Source organism: Nipponia nippon, unplaced genomic scaffold (assembly GCF_047370975.1).
Source record: "Nipponia nippon isolate SJK-2023a ecotype South Korea unplaced genomic scaffold, ASM4737097v1 scaffold_6, whole genome shotgun sequence".
NCBI classification, from domain to species: domain Eukaryota; kingdom Metazoa; phylum Chordata; class Aves; order Pelecaniformes; family Threskiornithidae; genus Nipponia; species Nipponia nippon.
Window position 1 is genome coordinate 19696496 of NW_028262380.1, and position 18522 is coordinate 19715017.

An 18522-nucleotide genomic window follows, 5' to 3' on the forward strand; every position below is an offset into this window, starting at 1 on the left:
TACATGTTTTGTGATATTCCCAGAATAACATAATCCTGAGACATCACCGCACATTTGTAATACTGTTTGGAAGACCAAAAATATATATATAAAGCACAAGTTGTTTGAAAAATAACCTGTATTTACTGAATTCCAAATAGGTATTTGGATTACTTTGTCAAATTAAAGTACTGCTGTACTACTTATCTCCCTTTTCAGGTGCAAGCAGTGTTCACTAATATTTTGCAGGATAAAAATGAAGAGTACAATGTATAGTATTTCTTGCAAAAGGAAAAAATATTTACAGCATAATGGCGTAGCACAAATCTTTTGAAAAGTAATATCAACTACTGTCTCTCATAGTGTGCTGCTGCTTAATAGTAGATAGTTCCATATTGCTGATATAGGGAAGTGAATTTTATGTAAATGCACTAATATAATGGGATTCCTTAATCCTGACTGGTGGAAGAAGCTTTTCAAGCATATTTGCTAAAGCCATAGTCAATGTCATTAGTCATAGTCAGTGACATTAGAAACAGCATTTCTGCAAGAAAAGAAAATGAAAGATACAGTTTCACTGCTATAAAAACTAGTCGCACTATTTCTAGCTAATTCTGGAAACAAAATGTGGGATTTTACAGGACTTAATACATATCATAAATGTTGAAATCATTTGGTTTAGTCAATATATCCCCAGTACAAAATTGGCCTGCGTGAGCAGAATTCTTTCCTAGTTTATTCTATGTATGTGTTAAAATAAAAAATAAAAAAACCTTGAAAAGAAAAAAAAAAACAGTAAATAGTGTTAAGAATTTTTCTAGGTTATTAGTGTTTTGGTGAGAAAACCTGCATAGAATTGAAAAAAATAAAGAAGTGCTTCTGTGATCATTCAATTTTAAAACCAGGTTCATCTGAGGGTTTTGATTTTTGCTTTTTTTGTGGTTTTTTATGCATCTTGCTTGAAGCAAATCCCATAGTATCAGCATCTGTAATGTGTCTCCTCTGAGTATATTCTCTGGTGCCTAATATTCTAGTTGCACCTACTTTTCAGGCTTTCCATCAGTTGCAACACCAATATCAGTCTATCCATTCATTCAGCCATGTATTCTCACAAATGTTAATTTTCTGTCAAATTTGGTTGACACTGGCTAGTGATTTCCACTGATATTAGTGGAGGGTTGATAGACTGTGAGTACAAAGCTTCATTGTCCCTGTAAGCATTCAAACTCCTCAGCAACATTTTTACCCACTCTGGGGTGTGATGGGAGCACACACTTCTACCTCCTGGGAATGCAATGGCAGCAGGGGCTGCGGGTGGATGTGTGCATGAGGTGGGGGCTACACTCTCCACAAGCTCTGCCCTGCTTTGGCTTCTTCTTGGTGGTGGCATGTGGAGCCAGAAGCAAGCAAAAAAAAATCAGTGCTGTGCTGGGAAATATGTAAGTTTTGAGTGTTAGAGTGGGAGAATAGTACAGACATCACGTATATAATCGCCCGGGAGTAAAACCCAAGTGATGCGAGAGGTTTCTAAGGGTAAATATGATATAGCTGTTAACAAGAGAGAAGTTTCAGAAGCATCAAAACAACCAGATACTGGGCCCACATTTTCAAAATAGTCAAATTTGACCTCTAGATTTGTATTCCTATGGACACTTAAATGATGTTCCAGAGTGAGGTAACTCTTGGATGAGGTGCTGGAATATTGAAGTGTACGTACTGTACAGAAATGGGGCATACTGGTTTTAAAGCAGAACTTGGTATGTGCAGCAAAGATTATATCATCTACATAATTTTGAAAATTCAGCTGCGTAGTGAAATAGCCTACAGAGTTATGACATAAATAGGGAAACTATACTGCTTTCACACACGCGTTAGACTTCTTTGCCTTCTATTTTAAAAATGTTAACAGGTTTAGTTTAAAATCATTCAGAAGTGTCATTCTAACCAGTTGCAGCCAACCTGATTAGGTACAGCAGATCTTTTCCTGGCAAAATCATATCAAGCAAGTTTGCCAGTAGGTAGTTTCTACAAATGTCTTGAAACTCAATTTCTGGAAAACATAGGCAGATCTCCCTGAAACATCAGTGAAGGGGCACTGTCTCAGTAAACAAATTCACAAGGGACCAGGGGGTCTGTCTACGCTTCTCGTATTTTTTATGTTGGTTTTCATATATACATCCTCCTTTTTTTTATCCTGACATTTTTGCATGATGGCTCATTGTTTTTAAGATTGTTCACTTAGAAGGTGAAAAATCCAGAAGCGTGGAATGGCAGGACATGCCGAGATATAAATGAATAGAGCATGGTTTTACATGAAAGGGCTTTTGCCAGGTTTTCTACTGGAGTGTGCAAATTTAAAGCTGTGGATCAACACCCTGCTCTCTGCACACTCAGTGTTGGGTTGCAATGTAGTGACAGTGACAAACTCCTGAGCGGCCAAGCCTACTTAAAAATACTGTATGGAGGCACTCAGCAATAAAGGACGATGCCTTCAACAGCCAAGAACTACCAAGGACTTTTGAAGACTGATGACCAATATGGAATATCACTTTACATACGTACTATACATCCTAGTGCTGTGCTGCACGGAATTGCCGAAACTGTCTCTGGTACAGGGAGCGATGTAACATTAGTTTGGCACTCTGCTATAGCTTGTGTACAGTTATTCCCAGCAAGATTAATTTGTGTGAGCTCCTCAGCTGGAATTAACTTGCTCACAACTGGATTTAGCTCGCCAAGATATTGTGCACATATATCTGGTATTGGAAAGCTTATATCAGCTGGCATTGCATCGGCAGTTCCCTCAGCAATATAAAAAAATTCAAGCTGCATGATGCAATTACCAGAAGCAGTGGGAGAATATTTTATTTCTTCAGTCTCATGCTCTTTTACGGTCTTTTAGCCAGTGGCTCACTGTTATGTCATTCACTTCATGAAGGACAACGCTCTGTTAAATGGATGACTTACTTTTAAATTTTCTTCCAGGAAAAAATTCCATAGCTGCAAAATCTCTAACCATCTGACTGATAGTCTGTTTTTCCAGTGCCCAGGCTAAATGCAGAAGAGACCTGGTGGTTGTAGAGCTGCTTTAAGATGAGTCACTACTTCTTTGCTTATTCTTTAGTAGTTTTGCCCAAATTTCATTGTTTTTCTCTGCTGTTCAGTTACAGATTCTTGCCTAGTTTTCCTGATGTTCTTAATTTTAAATCTCTTCCAGCATTACAGCTCTCCAGATTTTTTACCTGTTACCATCTGTTGATTTTTTTACCCAAATATTATTCTTCTGTTTTCTAATTGCATCTCATTGCAATATTCTGCCTGTGTTTCTAATCTTCCCGTGACCCCTTGTATTATTTCTCCATTTTCAGCAGTGTGCTCAGCTCCTCCTAGTTTAATAGATCTGCAGATTTCATTAATGTACCATTTACTCCCTCTTCTAGCTCATTATTGAAGCTATTAAATGAGATCAGAAGTAATACTAATCTTTGTGTACTGCACTAAATGCCTCCCTTCAAAGTTATTGTTTATCATTACCCTTCATTGTTTGTCATCACCCTTCATTTCAGTGAACATGATAGTTCATTTCCAATTTGATTTAAGTTTGGGAACAGAATTTTGACACATTGGAGATGGGAGAAGAAAGGCTAATCAACAATCCAGCAGAGGCTTCTAATTAGGGCTCAATTTAGAGGATCAAAGTTAGGAGTCCTTTACTGCAGCCACAGTGTAAGGTGGAAACTGTCTCCGTAACTTAATTGAGAACACCTTAAGCTCAGTGCTAAAATATCCTAAAGAAAACAGTAGACTGCTAAAATTCAGACATGTGACAGTATAGCTTCTGCTCTCTATTCATTAATTTTGTGTTACTATTGAAAAATCAACTTTGTCTGGCAGACTTCAAAGTGTTTTAGAAATTTGTTTTCTCAATAGCTGTTCCATTATGTTGCCAGGGAGGGAAGCTAAATTTATGAGTAGCAATTTCAAAGACAACTCACAGAATATGTGAACTTCTATCTTTGGCTGTTTCAGAGACATACAGTCTTGCTTCCAAAGCAGCTATATCCTTCTTCTGTTTCTGCAGTGTAAAATTTCAGGAAAGAGATTTTAATTTTCACAACCCCTTCAAAGTTTGATTTCTAAACTCTGTAGTAAATACTATTAAACATATTTATAATATGTCATTAGGAAACATTGATTCAGTCAGGAGAAACTCATTTTGACAAGATACAATTCCTCTGATAATAATTAATCCCACATAACTTAAGGGCCCAACACCAAAGCCTGTTCATCCTTCACTTTAATATACCTAGCATTTTATAAAGTTAGGTTGCCAACCCTTAGCATGAGGGCCAATTACTCTTGGTCTTTATTGACTTGCCAAAAATATCTTTATCCATATACATTTGGATATCCAAGAACCGCTCGATTTTTCCTCGGAATACTTGGCTTGAGCTCATTTAGTTTTGTATAGTCTGTGTCAGTGCAAATGTAAAAACGTTAAACCTAGTCTGGAAAAAAATTGCCTCAAGGTAGAACGGAGTTCCCTTATGGTTCTGTACTTATATGTGTTGAGCAAAACAACGGGACAGTGAAATTCAGGTTGGGTCAGGTTATTTGTCAGATATAGGGAAAATTATCAGAGTTAGAAGGCGGGTGCATCCTAAGGGCCATGACATGCAGTGGGTCTAATGGAAATACAATTGCAAGTCCCGCTACTGCAACAAGGAGTGGGTTCATGAATCCAGAAATACAACCAGAAGTGGGGTCACAAATCTAGAAATTGGGTTGCCAGAAGAGTTTGAGATTAGCTGCTATAAACTCAGCTTCCCTGAATTTTGAAGCTCTGCATCTTTCAGTGTCAGCCTACTTATCTGACATAGCCTGCTATCTCATTACCGTGAATCTGCTTTAACCTCTGAGGCAAATTTTGTTCACTCTTCCCCAGACTGCTTATGGAATATTTTCCTCCCACTCAATCTCTCCTAAAACCCATCTCTGTCTCTGTTGATTCCTGCTAGGGAATCAGCAGTGACACTTTTTAGCCTTGTTTTTATGGTTAAGCATTTTTATAAAACTTTTTATTGGGTTTTTATTGCTACTATCTCCTGTCTGCCCCTCTCCCCCTATTATTGAGTTACATATTTATTATATCTCTTGTGAAATTGAATTGTATGATTTTTCTGGGAAAAGATTTAATGTCACTTACATTTTCAAAGGTACCTACCAATAACATTTAATGATGTAAAAAATATGCATTATTACTCTGGTTCATTAATACCTATTAATCATGATTTAAGGTGTCCCTGATGAGTTTTATTGTTAACTGTCCAATGCTTACCTTCTTGCAAATGAAAGCCTGAGGAGGCTGCTTGAACCAGAGAACATTAACTAGTTCATTGCATCAATTTTTGATCATCTGTATAAAACATGTAAAGGATATGTATGTTTGCCTAGACCATGTGTCAGCATGTGTTTTGGGAACAAGTTGGTATGTTGTGCCTCATTTCCCCCTTTGTTCCTTTGTATTCAAGGGGCTTTTACCTTTCCTTTGAAAGACACTTGAGGAAATGCATGCCTGCTGTGAAAGCCTGATTTATTTTGCATTGCATCTGCACTGTCTGGTTCTGCAATGTGCACTTCGGAATTAAATCAGCTTCTCTGCATCTCTACAATGGATTTTTTTTCCTGAGAAGTTGACTCTTTCATTGTGTGTATTTCTGGCAAAAATATGTGCATTAACTGTATTAGTGGCTTTTTCTGTATATGTTAAGGTTTGTCTTATCTTTGTTATCAAAGAAAATATCACCTATGTGTATAATGCTTTGCAGGAGTAGGTCCTTACCCAGAAAGGTTTCAAAATCAAAAAAGTGCAAGAAAGTAGACAAGAAGAAAAAATAGTAGTGATCATACGTTATTGCCTAGCAGTCCAAGAAGTGCAAATACTGACCTTGGCAAAAGCAGTGTGAATATGGTATTATAATAAATGGGGAAAAAAACCTCCTGTAAGTAAAAAAAAAAAAAAAATCGCAGGAGTGCCATCTAGTGTGCCAGGTGTTGCAGTTTTCTGGGAAGGGACAGTAAACTACTTTCAGTCCATCCCACTTGTTACAGTCATACCCTGACTCGTCCTCCTGCTGCTGCTCCCTTCTCAGCCTGCTGACAGGCGAGCAGTAACAGCATTGACAGAAGGTAGAGGAAGAGACCTGAGGGCTGTTTTGCAGATGCTGATTCTGGCACACATGCCATAAGGTTGTCATTGCTGCTCCAGAAAAAATGAGCATCCATGGGATTTTAAAGGAGAAAGATAGGTGTTCTGTCTGTACTCCCATACAAATTTTCCTCTTTTACTCATTGGTTTCCACTGCTAAACATGTAGCGGCTAAAATATCCTTTCTCACCAGGAAAAGTGAGAAACAACTGCATTGATGTTGGGAGAGAAAAAAATATAAATTTGATGCCAGAGAAGAGGAGGTGCTGCTGGTTTTTGAAGCTTACTGAAAGGGGTGGAAATGACTTTTAGTGGCTAAAGGATTTCTGTTGAGTAGAAGTTTCACAAAGTCCTCTGGCTGGAGGGTGGGAGGGAAGTGAAGGGGAACAGGGATCTGTTCTGCGTACTAGTGCTTCATACCAGGTGGAGCCCTTTTACCATGACCACCCTAGGCTTTTTCACTGCTGCCTTTTCCACTTTCACTGTTAGCTGACTGAACCTCTCTGCTTTAATCCTGAGATATGCAAAGCGCATGGCTTGCCCTTCAGTGTGTGAAGCTGCACAGGGTTTATTTTTGTCTTCAGTATAGAATCTGCTTGTAACAAGTAGAAGAGTGATTGAGCCAGAAACCTATGTCTGCAAATGAAGCCCGCATCTCCATAGCATTGCATAATGCTGTGTATTCGCCTGTCCTGTGCAGCCAGTGCCAGAGGATATTGCTTTTCCAGTTGGATTTGCTTGGGGTGCAGCTACAGTGGCATATCAAATTGAAGGTGTCAATTTTTAGCTGCCAAAGTGTTAAGGAATTTTTAAGTGAACGAAAAGTCTGGATCCAGGAAGGAGAGTGTTTGATCTTTGCCTCATTATGTAGATGCTACATCTGATGCAAATCACATGATGCTCACACTTCTAGCCTGAGCAGAAAGAAGAGGGTAAAAGATGTTTCAAATTGCAGAAATATGGCTAGGTAATGGAAATAGAGGAGAAACCTTTCACTAGCTATTGGTGGGGGGAGGGCAGGGAAGCAGAAATAAGTAATTTTCCCACTAGTTCTTGAGTATTTCCTTTCTCTAGAGCTAATTTAAGTAGATTACTATCAACTATTCCAAAACTGGATGAGAGAACTACCTCATCACACATTGGTACTCACAGGGGTTCTTTAGTTAGGAATTAATCTCCAAAGAATACGAAAAACAGTGAACCGAGAGGTTAACAGTTGGACTTGTGGAGGCCCTCTCCCAGGGACACGTGTCATGTTCCCAACTGAATAGAGGTGCTGATAAAGTGATTTGCCCAGCATGATATGAAAATATGTGGCAGAGTAGGGAATGCAAACCCATAAGGTACAGGGATACCTACAGCCATAACACCCTCAACATTTATTCCTTCGTAAATGTGTTTTTAGAGACCTTTAAAATACATATAGATCTGATTTTCTCATATTATACCCTGCAGCATACAGGCACTTACCTCCCATTGATTTCAGTACCTAAATGGGAGTTGTAGATCTAAAATTGTCTTTGAGGATGTAGCCTTTAGTTCTTGGTTATTGCTGAAAGTGAGAGTACTTGCCCATGCTTGCTACCGTTTAACGAGCTCAGTTAGCTTCACCTAATAGACTGAACAGCTCGGTGTTCCTGGGGAATCAATATTCTGGGCCAGATTCTAACTTGAGTCCTGCAATGCGCATAGCTCTACTGACTAATTTTTAAAATGTGGATTGTGTGTGCATATAGAATGACATTATAATTTCCTGCCTTTTGAGTGGCTAGATGTGCAACTTTAATGTTCTCTTAATGTATTTTTAATGAGCTTTCCTAAGGCTTCTGAGTGGGAGAAACATAAAAAAAAAATCTATAATGTGGTCTAGACACTACTCAAATGACCCTTTTCCCACAGAAGTAAGAAACTCAACAGGGAATTCCTCCTCCTGAAAGCTTTGGAAGCTGTGCAGCTTCTGACTTAGAGGCAGCATGATTGAAGCAATAGTTCTTCTAGAGTCCAAACTCAGTTGCTGCACATATCACAAGATACACAGTGGATGAGGCAAGGGCTGATGGGTTACTTTATTTTTTACTGTCAGCTATGTATTTATGCACAGTACAACCTTCTCCACTCTGTATATTTCAAAGTGCTAAAAAATCATACCAATTGTACTCTGCATGCTCAAAGTGCAGATTTCAAAGGTTCATGACTCAGTCAAATCAAAATCAATTTGCACCAGAACACTCAAAAGCACTTCTTCTTACTGAGGGCCATTTCTATGCTAAATTTCAACTCTCTGCTTGATTTTTTTTTTTTTTTCTGAGATAGAGGGAAAAGTTGCAAAAAATTCTCATAATGGTAAAAGTGGTTTTCTTCTTTCATATGCCAAATAGTTGAACTGCATTAATTCAAACATTATTTCACCTTTTGGGCAGAGACCAGGCCAAGAAAATTTCACTCCAAAGGGTGAAAACACAACAGAATTAGAAGAAAAACTAACTTGGAAAAGTACACGAAAACTCATACTCTGAGCAGTAATATTCCTGCTTCTCTAGCTTCACTTAAAGGGAAAAACATTCTGTCTTACGCCATTGTAATAATTGCAGAGAATGGGGAACATGCATCACATTTCATGATAATTTGTATTAATCATTTGATGGCATGTTATGTGATGATTTGGTAGCTAGGTCTCACCTATGTGTTTGAAATGTACAATCAGTTCTTTATCACTGTTCTCTCCTGGCCCTGAAGCTTGCTAAAACTCAGGGTATGTCTACACTGTGAACTGCTGTGTAGCATGGAGGTTTCTGAGGAAGCTTAGAGCTGCAAGCTCAGTTCATTGAAGCAGAGCAGAGCTCTGTGCAGACTAATTGTGGCTCAGCAGGATATATCAGTGTATGTGGAGCTTTCTGTTGCCTTGGCTAGATTGCTTCCTACACTTTATTTAGCTAGCTCAGATACTCTCACTGTACAGAAAGGCACTTCGAACAGCATGAGGAATGCTCAAAAGTGGGTCTGTTTGCCATAGCCCCAGTCAGGGCTTTATAGTGGCTAATGACCACTGGAGTAGTACTGTCATACTCTGCTGAAAATCAGATGCTTCCCCCCCTCCCTTCCACCTCCTTTGCTGGAGGAAGGCAGACAAAAAAGAAATTGTTCAGCATCTGCTCTAGCTGCTGATTCTTAAATGAGGGTGTGTTAGCTGCCCATTATGGCAGCTTTTGACTTCCCTTCACTCCCACTGTAGTGAAAAAGGAGCTATGTCATATTGATATCGTGCAGGAAGCCTGCTCTTAAAGGCTTCTAAATTCTAGGTACCACCAAAGAATTACTGTTATTTGTTATTTCCTGCACTTCTCCAAAATGACTGTTTATTTCAGCAGGCATATTTGAAATCAGAAGCAGGATATAGAAAACTTTTAGGACTACATTTTTCCAAGGAGTATGCAGACAGAGTACAAAGTCTGTGATGAAATCCGAGATTAAGAGAAACTCAAACTGTCTGGATCTAAAATTTGACCTACTTTGAAGGTTGTCCCATATAAGCGTTTAATTTACTGACCAACCAAATGTAGATGTATCGGTGTTCGTGTGCTGCAATAAAATTCTGTAAAGAACATGAAATGTGACAATGATCTTTGAAAAGCTAGGTTATAGAAATGATATTACAAATTTTAGTAATGCTTTAAATTAAGTGTCTTCAATATGCTTAACCTTGCATTAAACTTAGATTTAATAAGACAGATGTGTATTAAGTACTGAATATACTTAAGGGAGCAATCTTGCGTTGGCAGGGGATGGACTCAATGACCTCCTAATAGTTCTTCTCCATCTCTAATTTCTATGATACTAATTGATTATTAAAACACTTTTATTGAGGATTGATATGTAGCTATTATATAGTTATCCATCTTACAACCCAACTGATATTTAATTTATACATGATTTTAACACACAATGTCATTTTAGTTTTTAAAGAGTAACCCTGGAACGGTGCATTCACTGGGGCTCTGAAACATCTTGCTGGTAAAGGAGGTTGGCCATTTTGGGGTTATTTGGGATTTTATGATAAAATCAGACTTTGCAGGGGTGTAATTTACAAAGCTCTCCACATTAAAAATGAAATGTTTGCCTCAGTTACAGCATTGCTCTGGAAAGACAAAGAAGCTTGTCATGAAGCAAGGTGCATTTATTTGGTTTAAATACTATGTAATGTTAGTACTGTGTAATTTCAAACAGTTAAATTTTTAATATTTTAGAGGTAATCTGTCTATCTCAGTTTTGGATCACAAAGAAATTTCCCAAAACTATGAAAGTGAAGAAAATGGTGCAGGGATTTAAAGCATCCAGAATTCATTTGTGTGAACGTTTGGCTAAGGAAAAAGCAGAAGTTTTGCAGAGCTGTGTTATTAATTCAACTTGTATATGCCTAGGGCCATGGCTCATAATGGCATTCCTTTCTTTTTAACAGACTGTCAGGATTTTCAAAGGACATCCAGAAAGCCATAAGTGCCTATTTGTTGAATGTATTTCTCATGCCCTAAAGGCTTTCTTTGATATGGACTGATCTTTTACATTTATGGATGGAAGTTGCATTAGAAAATGCCCTTTGTGAAAACCTGTAATATCTCAAGAGTTGCAAACATCTGATTTTCGGCTGAGGAAGTATGAAGAGTGTCAGAACTCTGAATGCTTTTTAAAACAGGATTTTCAAATAATTAGCAGCAAGCAAAAGTATGAATAAATGCAAAACCTAATGCAAATATATACTAATGCTTGAAAGTTCCTAACTTACTTTAAATGATGTAAGGAGAGGGGAGGGAATACTGCTCATTTTGCTCATAGGATTTTGAGGGGTTTGTGCCTACTTTGTGTTAAATATTTACGTTCAACATATGTCTTTTGATGCCAAAAGTATAACGACCAAGTTTTGTTTTTCAAGCAGAAGGCTGGAATGCAGATGGAGAGGGCCCTAATGTCTGGGACACATTCACCCATCAGGGAGGAGATCAAGTTTTCAAGAACCAGACTGGTGATGTAGCTTGTGGCAGCTACACTCTGTGGGAGGAAGATTTGAAATGTATCAAACAGCTTGGATTGACTCATTATCGCTTTTCTCTTTCCTGGTCACGTCTGTTACCTGATGGGACGACAGGTTTCATCAACCAGAAAGGCAATTGTTTCTTAAAAATAGAAGGTTGCAGCTTTAATTCAAGGTTATTGCTGCAGTCTGGCATAATTAATCCAGTATGCTATTCTGCAGTGCAGCTTTGAAATTGCAACTTTTTTCAGAGTAATTATGGGATGATTTTTTATAGGTTTGCAACAACTTACTAATTAATATTCCAGATCCCCTTGGATAGCACAATCTTTTGGGATAGGATTAGTATTATGTTTCCTATGTATCTTTTTGCTTACTTCAGTTTTTTTAATTGTAACTCTAAATCATTTTGCTTCATCAGAATGTTTATACTTACAGGGATCCTAGCCATGAGGATATTTTTGGATGGCTTACAATAGACAAGTATGTTATTTGGCAAGTGCATTTAGATAGTTTATCAGTATCCTCTGGTGTACTGAACTTCACATCAACTATTTTACACTAAGAGGGACACACTTTTCCCAGATATTTTCTTTAGCAAATTAGAGAGGATTCTTCAGGCTCAGCTAGGAACTCTACTTAGTTCTCTGACAAACAAAAGACAGTCCCTGCTCTGAAGAGAAGAGTTTTCACAATCTCAGCAGACAGTGTAAAAGTGAAAAGGAATACAACACATAACAAGCTGGTCAGATTGCTAAAAGTCGGATATAAAATTTGTTACACTTCTGATTTGTTTATTTTAATTCCATTGGTATGGACTGGGGGAAAGATCAAGGTGACTTACTAGGAAAAGATAGGAAATGGCAGCTTTGCCTGCAGAACATAGGGAATGGAAGAAAGAAGAAATAAAGAGAACTGTGAAGAACAAAAGCAACTGAGGCTGAACCAGAAAGTATGGGAGAATCAAAGTGGTTGGCTGAGGTCTCTTATATGCTGGGAGGATAATGTTCCAAGGAGAAAAAAGCAAAGTAGATTTGGATGAACCTCTGAATCTCAATTCTGTCTCCTACTCTTCTGAATCTCAGTTCTACCAAGAAGATATATATCTTTGTACTTTTGGGGCACTATTTGCCTTGGCAATTCTTTTCTTCCACTGGTTTGAAGATTGCAAAGGTGGAAGGCTACAAAGGGAAAGGATTTCTTAGAAAATGCTCTTCAGGTTATCCTGATCTGTACTGGGAAGATACCAGCAAAACCAATATTTTTCTGCAGAATTTTGGTCATGTAGAGTTTGGCTGTTCAATAGGCAGCAGTCTGTCCTCTGCATCCTGCAGATTACGGTTTTCACCAGAGAGTGGAGGAGCCTTTGTTTCAAGAATTCAGAAAGGGGGGGCTGGTGAATCTGCTGTAAACAGACCAACCAGCCATTTTCCCCTGCAGAGCATGACTGCAAAAACAGTGCCAGCATCCTGGAGAGGCTTGAATGGAAGCCTTCCTTTTGCCACCAAAATTTACAATACGTGGCCCACTTTCACTGGCATAGCTTGCCCTTCCCTAGGAACGCTTTTTGTGGCGTGTTGAATTTAAATTTGGCTGAGTCCTTGTGGTTTCTTTCCTGTACTGATATTCCTTCAGCTGGGGCTGCAGGCACTGTACAACGCCACAGAGCTGCCTACTGAGCGGGCTTTGTTATTTAGACATCAGAGTGGGAGATAGCAAGCAGACATTCTGAATGCACTTGGTAAGGAAAGCTAACATTTTGACAAAACTCAGCTGTAATTTCAGAAAATGTTCACTTGATCCCCAGTATAAGCAGTTGCCTGATTAATATTATGAACTTTACATTTAGCAAAAGGGCATTGGAGGAACTCCAAGTAGGCCAGCTTTCATTAGGCAGGAGTTCACTTCTCTTGTGCAGTGATCTGTTGAAGCAATTGTAACTGCATAGCATGGAAAGGCCATCATCTTCTATATAAACATTTTTACAAAGAGCATGTGAAGAATTAGAAAGCTTAGAGCAATGTCCTTTCAAATAAAATCATTCACACCAACTGATTCACTACCAATTTCACACCTAAGATGTAGGACATTTGAAAACCTTTAAAACCTTTCTGTTTCTAACTCGGTGGGGGTAGGGTCTTTTAAAGCAGCAATGTTGAAGGTGTATTTCCTAAGACATCTCAAGTTTTAGGTTAAAACTTATATCATGTATTTTTGTACAATTGTTTTTACCCTAGAAGGTGCCCTGACCAGAATAAATTAGGCGCTAAACACTAGGTGTCAATGTGGAGGGAGACAGAAGTAGTAGACATGGGGGTATTGAGTCTGGGAGAGTTTGATGTTATGCCTCACTTCAGCATGAAGGTAGGGAATCAGGATGGGGAGAGAAGACAACAGAAAGGAGAAAAGAACAATCCTTCAGTTTCCAGTGACAAAATGCTCCTTAATGTCTGTAATCCCAAAATTTTGGGGTGTCTCCACAATACCCTTATATACACTTTCTCAGAAGAACATTTTCTTCTGTATTTCTGCTCCTAGCTGACCCACAGATACAGCTATAGAAACTAGATCAGGCTATTCTGGAAGGTATGAGACAATCTGGAAATTTGACTTGACATTTACATTTTTCAGGGATGCAGTTCTATTTCTCTTCATTTCCTAAAACAAACCATAAATCTTTTCCAATATTGGTGTTTAACTGAGATGTAAAAAATGAATGATAGCTGGTTGTGCTTAAATGTTATAAATTGTACTAAGTAATTTATAATCTGAAAATTAGAATGGGAAATGCTAGTGTCTTATAGGCAAGCATTACTCTCAATATGGTAGAACAGGATTCTGTACCAGCAAAGGATTTCTTTTTTCCCAGTTTAAGCTTATGTAGTAAACCTTGCAGTCCCACCAGCAAACAATTAACACACACCCAGTCCCACTGAAGTGAAATAGGTCCCTGTTCAGAAGTAACAGTAACAAGCTGTATTTGCTCCTAATTGCTCTTGCAAATTGCAAGAATTTTCTTTTCAAAATTCAAAATTCTGTTTTATTCCTTTCTCTTTTACATGGGTGCATTCTCAGGCACAGGCACATATTTCCTCAGAATTTAATGTGTTTTTCTGGTGCTGTATTCAGAAGGAAAAGCAAACTATCTGTGAGATTTATTGTGAATTACTTTGTAAACAAACTTATTGAGTCTTGCTGTGCTAAAGGATGTGTATGCACCTGTTTGTTTATGAGAAGGCACTATCTAAATCTGGGGTTCATAATTGATTGCTGCAGTAAATGTTGTCTTAAAAAAGTCATTCGATGGAAATCCTTACCATCAGTCATTCGAAGTTAGGATAATTTGAAGTCTAATACTGTCCTTTTAAGAAAAAGGTAGTATGGGGTTCTGTGTTGGCATTTTTAAATACCAATACACAGCAAGCTGAACCTGAAAATGCCAGGGAAGTTATAGTACGATATAGTACAGTCATATTTACTAATGAACAAGTTTCCTGCTTTTCTCTGGTTCAGAAACTGTTAAGAATAATAATCTAAACCATACATAACCTCCTAAGCATACATTTTGTTAACCTTTGCAATTTAGTCTTCCTCCTCCTCCTCCTTTCTGCTGTGGTCTCAACTTCTTTAGACCTTTCTCAGTTCTGGGTTTCAATACAGCAAGGTCTTGGGATAGACGTTTCATAAGCACCTATGTCTTGTTAGGATATGTGGTAGTCTAAGTTCCACAACATTTTTATGAATTTTAGGTTTCTAAGCTTCTTAAACACACTGTTGTATTTAGCCTGTCTCTGAAGCAAAGGCTGACTGATTTCTACATTCCACCAGCATGATGGAGACCTATTCCTGGCTGGAGCCTCTTAGCTTAACAAGTAATAATTCAAGGCCACTGTTGGCCTTTTCCAATTACTGCACTAAACCAGATAGTTCAAGTAAAAGAACAAGCTAATTGATACTCTTTGAACCAGAGCTTATGATGTGTTTTGCAATATCTAGTGTTTTCAGAAGGCTTAAAAGCAATGTAGTTGTGTTTGGATGTAAGCAAAATTAAAAATGCCTATATAAGAGCTTAAGGTATCCTGATATTTAAACTTACAGTGACCTCTCAGCAGCATAAAAATAGTCCTTTAGGAAACATATTCATGTCAGCCACTGCTAAGTCTGAACAGAAGGTGAATTCCTTTTAAGCCTCTAGAAATACATCCCCAGTACTGGCCAGCTTTAACAACACATCCAGGAAATTAAAGTTGATCTCTGTCTTATCAAGGGGGTATGAGAAAGGTTGGAAGTCATGAGCTTTTAGAGAGATGAGCTAATTCCTTCTTGCAGTTAGAGGAACTGAACAGTCTGCAGCAGTGGCAGCGTAAAAGGAAGAGAGTTGGTTTCTTGGGTAAACTATTGCTAAGCCATTCAAGTTGGTGGCTAAAGAGACCAGTGCCCTAAACTCCATCTAGAATCTATTAGAGCCCAATGAAAAGCCTTAAATGTTATGTAGATCTGGTAAGACACCCCAGCTAATGAGGGAACCATTGAATTCACACTGTTGCAAAATATTGAAGGCATTGATAGTATCTTCTCTGCCTTGATGCTGGTACAGACAGTGAAGGAGAATGGAACAGTCTAGAGAAAACAGCTCACCCAGCTAACCAAGTCCAAATCGTAAAAGATCAGCTTGGTTACCTTGCTGAGTGTGGCACGAAACTTTTTAAAAGACACAGTTCTCAAGGAGAGAAATGCTTTCATTAGAACAAATCTACCTGTCAGGCTTTCAAGTGTCAGGATTTTTCCAACACGCTTTCATCTTGTACATGCAGCCAGGCTACCATTCAGGCATTTAAATGAAAGGATTATATTTTCATGTGACCAGCACCCATCAGAATTATGTTTCTCCTGGGGAGTTGCTGTCCACTGATCTATTTTGAAAATTTGCATCCTCGTTTCATTTTATGTGCCTAGTTGGAAGATTTTGTGTGCTGAGCATTTTTGCCAAATCTGTGGTCTTGTAACAGTAGTCAGCATGCAGTTGAGAGGAAATATTTGCATCTCTTAACAGAGAAAATGTGCAGTGAGGTTTCTTCATGTGTTAAAATGTAATAAAGTGATTAAGTTAGCCCTTTTTCGTCTCTTTTAATATTTTCAGGAGTCAATTATTATAGCAAAATCATTACTAACCTGGGAAATGGCATCCTGCTCACTGTATCACTTTGGCTTACCTCAGTCCTTAGAAGATGAAGGTGGCTGGAGATCTGAAAAGATCATTGAGACCTTCGATATTCATTCAAAGCATTACTTCAGAACATCTGGAGGCTGAGTGAACACTATTAATGAGCCTTATGTTGTTGCTATAGGTGGTTGTGAAAAAAGTATAGCCCCAGCATTGGTACCAGAGCTTACAAGGCAGCTTATAATGTGATAAAAGCCCATGCTAAAGCCTGACACAGTTGTGATAAGATATTTGGAGAAAACAACGTGGACTTGTGTTGATAGCTCTGAACTCAGATTGATAGAACCTCTGTGAATTCTGTAGCAGATCAAAAAGCAACTAAAGGGTACCTGCCCTTTACCTTAGATGGGTTTGTCAGGACAGTATTTACTGATGGTGAATATCCAGCCATCATGAAGTCCTGGATTTTTGCAATGCCTTCAAAGCAGGGTTACTTATCATCAAGGCTTCTGGAATTCACTAAAGAGGAAAAAATTATGATCATGGGTATTGCTGACTTCTTTGCCCTGAACTGTTAAACTTAAGATGAAGAAAATGCAGGCAAGAGGCTAAGTGTTTCAATGGACTGTGAAGCCGAGCAAATAATGGATTCTTCTTGGCCTGTTGCTACTGGGATTTTATGCCTGGCTGTAGTACCATGGGGTTTTCATTGACTTCTGTGTTATATCAAGGAATGACCTAAGGCTAACAGGACTATTTTACCACTATTAGCTGGCCAGAGAGGGTATCTGAGAATCCAATGAGTAATAGTGGTGATTTGGGTTTTTTTTTGAGGAGCCCATCTGGATGGCATAAGACATTGTACAAGATATAAATAAACAAGTCACCTTGGGATTCTTAATTTAATTTTTGCATGCTGGCTATAAAGAGTAGAAGCCTTAGTATTTTCGTATTGCCTTTGTACGTGATAGCTATTTTACAGTTTGAAATGACACACCAGTGTTATATCATCTTTTGAACTCCAGAAATGATCTTTCTGATGCCAGCAGTAAGGCTTTCCTGGCATGCGTCTACTCCTGGCAATGGGACATGTGGTGGCTGCCAGTACCAAGGGGTTAAGGAGCAGTGACAATAAGCAGATGCTAATGCAGGAAAGATATTTTAGTCTTCTCATTAAAATAAGTCATTTCACTGTCTTCATGGATATTTGCACAGTTTTGCTTTTCCATTGTTAGTCATAAAAGGTCAGCTCATGGAAAATTAAGTTAATAGGGTCAGTGCAATTTGATGAAAACTAGTTTTAGTTTGTAGCTTAGAAAAGATAGAGGGTAATGCATCTGATTTTATGGGCTTTCTTACATCTGTTCTGAATAAAACTTCTGCTCTCTTGTTCTAGGATACATATAATAACCCTATAATTTACATCACTGTGAAGGGGTTTTCCCAAAGTGACCCTGCTCTACTTGATGACAGTCAACGATGGGAGTATTTCAGGCTGATTTTACAGGAAATTTTAAAAGGTTCCATTTAAAATGATGAAAGATCAGTTGTGCAAACCTAATATAATTTTACTTCGTGCTTATTTGCATTCAGCAATAACCAATGATTCCTGAAGTTAAAACTCACATAAATTGGAATAAAGTGATGTGATTAGGAAAAAAAAATGTTTAGCTGGAAGGAAAGCAAGTAGTTTTAATCCAGCTTCCCCCATCCTGGGGTGGAAACAAATAAAAAGGTGCTCCATACATACATTATTTCTAAACTCAGTTTTGTAGGGCCATAGTTCTTTGTTGAGCAAAGCAACTACATTGATCTTCAAAAGCGTTCATTGTTCATACTTCTCATTGTGAAGGATGTAAAGTTGAGTGCACCTGAAAACCTGACCATTACATCTCATAATATCCTTACAGAATACAACCTCCCATACACAATGAGGTCCCTGTAATAATTCATTCCTTTACAAGGCTATTAAGTCATTATAGCTCAGCTTCTGCCTATATGTCAGGATGGCCAAAAGTGTTCAGCATCAGTGAAGCTCTTTTTTTCAGAAGATGCTTTACCATTAGTTTTGATAGAAACAAAGTTGGTCCAAATTCCAATCTTCTGGAAATTTGTTCCCTACCTTCCTTCTGTTGGTAGTATTCT

The 18522-nt window shown here is 38.2% G+C and overlaps 1 protein-coding gene across 1 annotated transcript; it reads left to right on the plus strand.

The window, feature by feature from the left end:
• Window positions 1-2464: 2464 nt before the first annotated feature.
• Window positions 2465-16955, plus strand: LOC104021070 (cytosolic beta-glucosidase-like). The gene is given in 7 exon segments (XM_009474560.2): window positions 2465-2602; window positions 6888-6960; window positions 11118-11345; window positions 16354-16399; window positions 16401-16585; window positions 16588-16690; window positions 16721-16955. Coding segments are annotated over 7 exon segments (1008 nt in total).
• Window positions 16956-18522: the final 1567 nt, after the last annotated feature.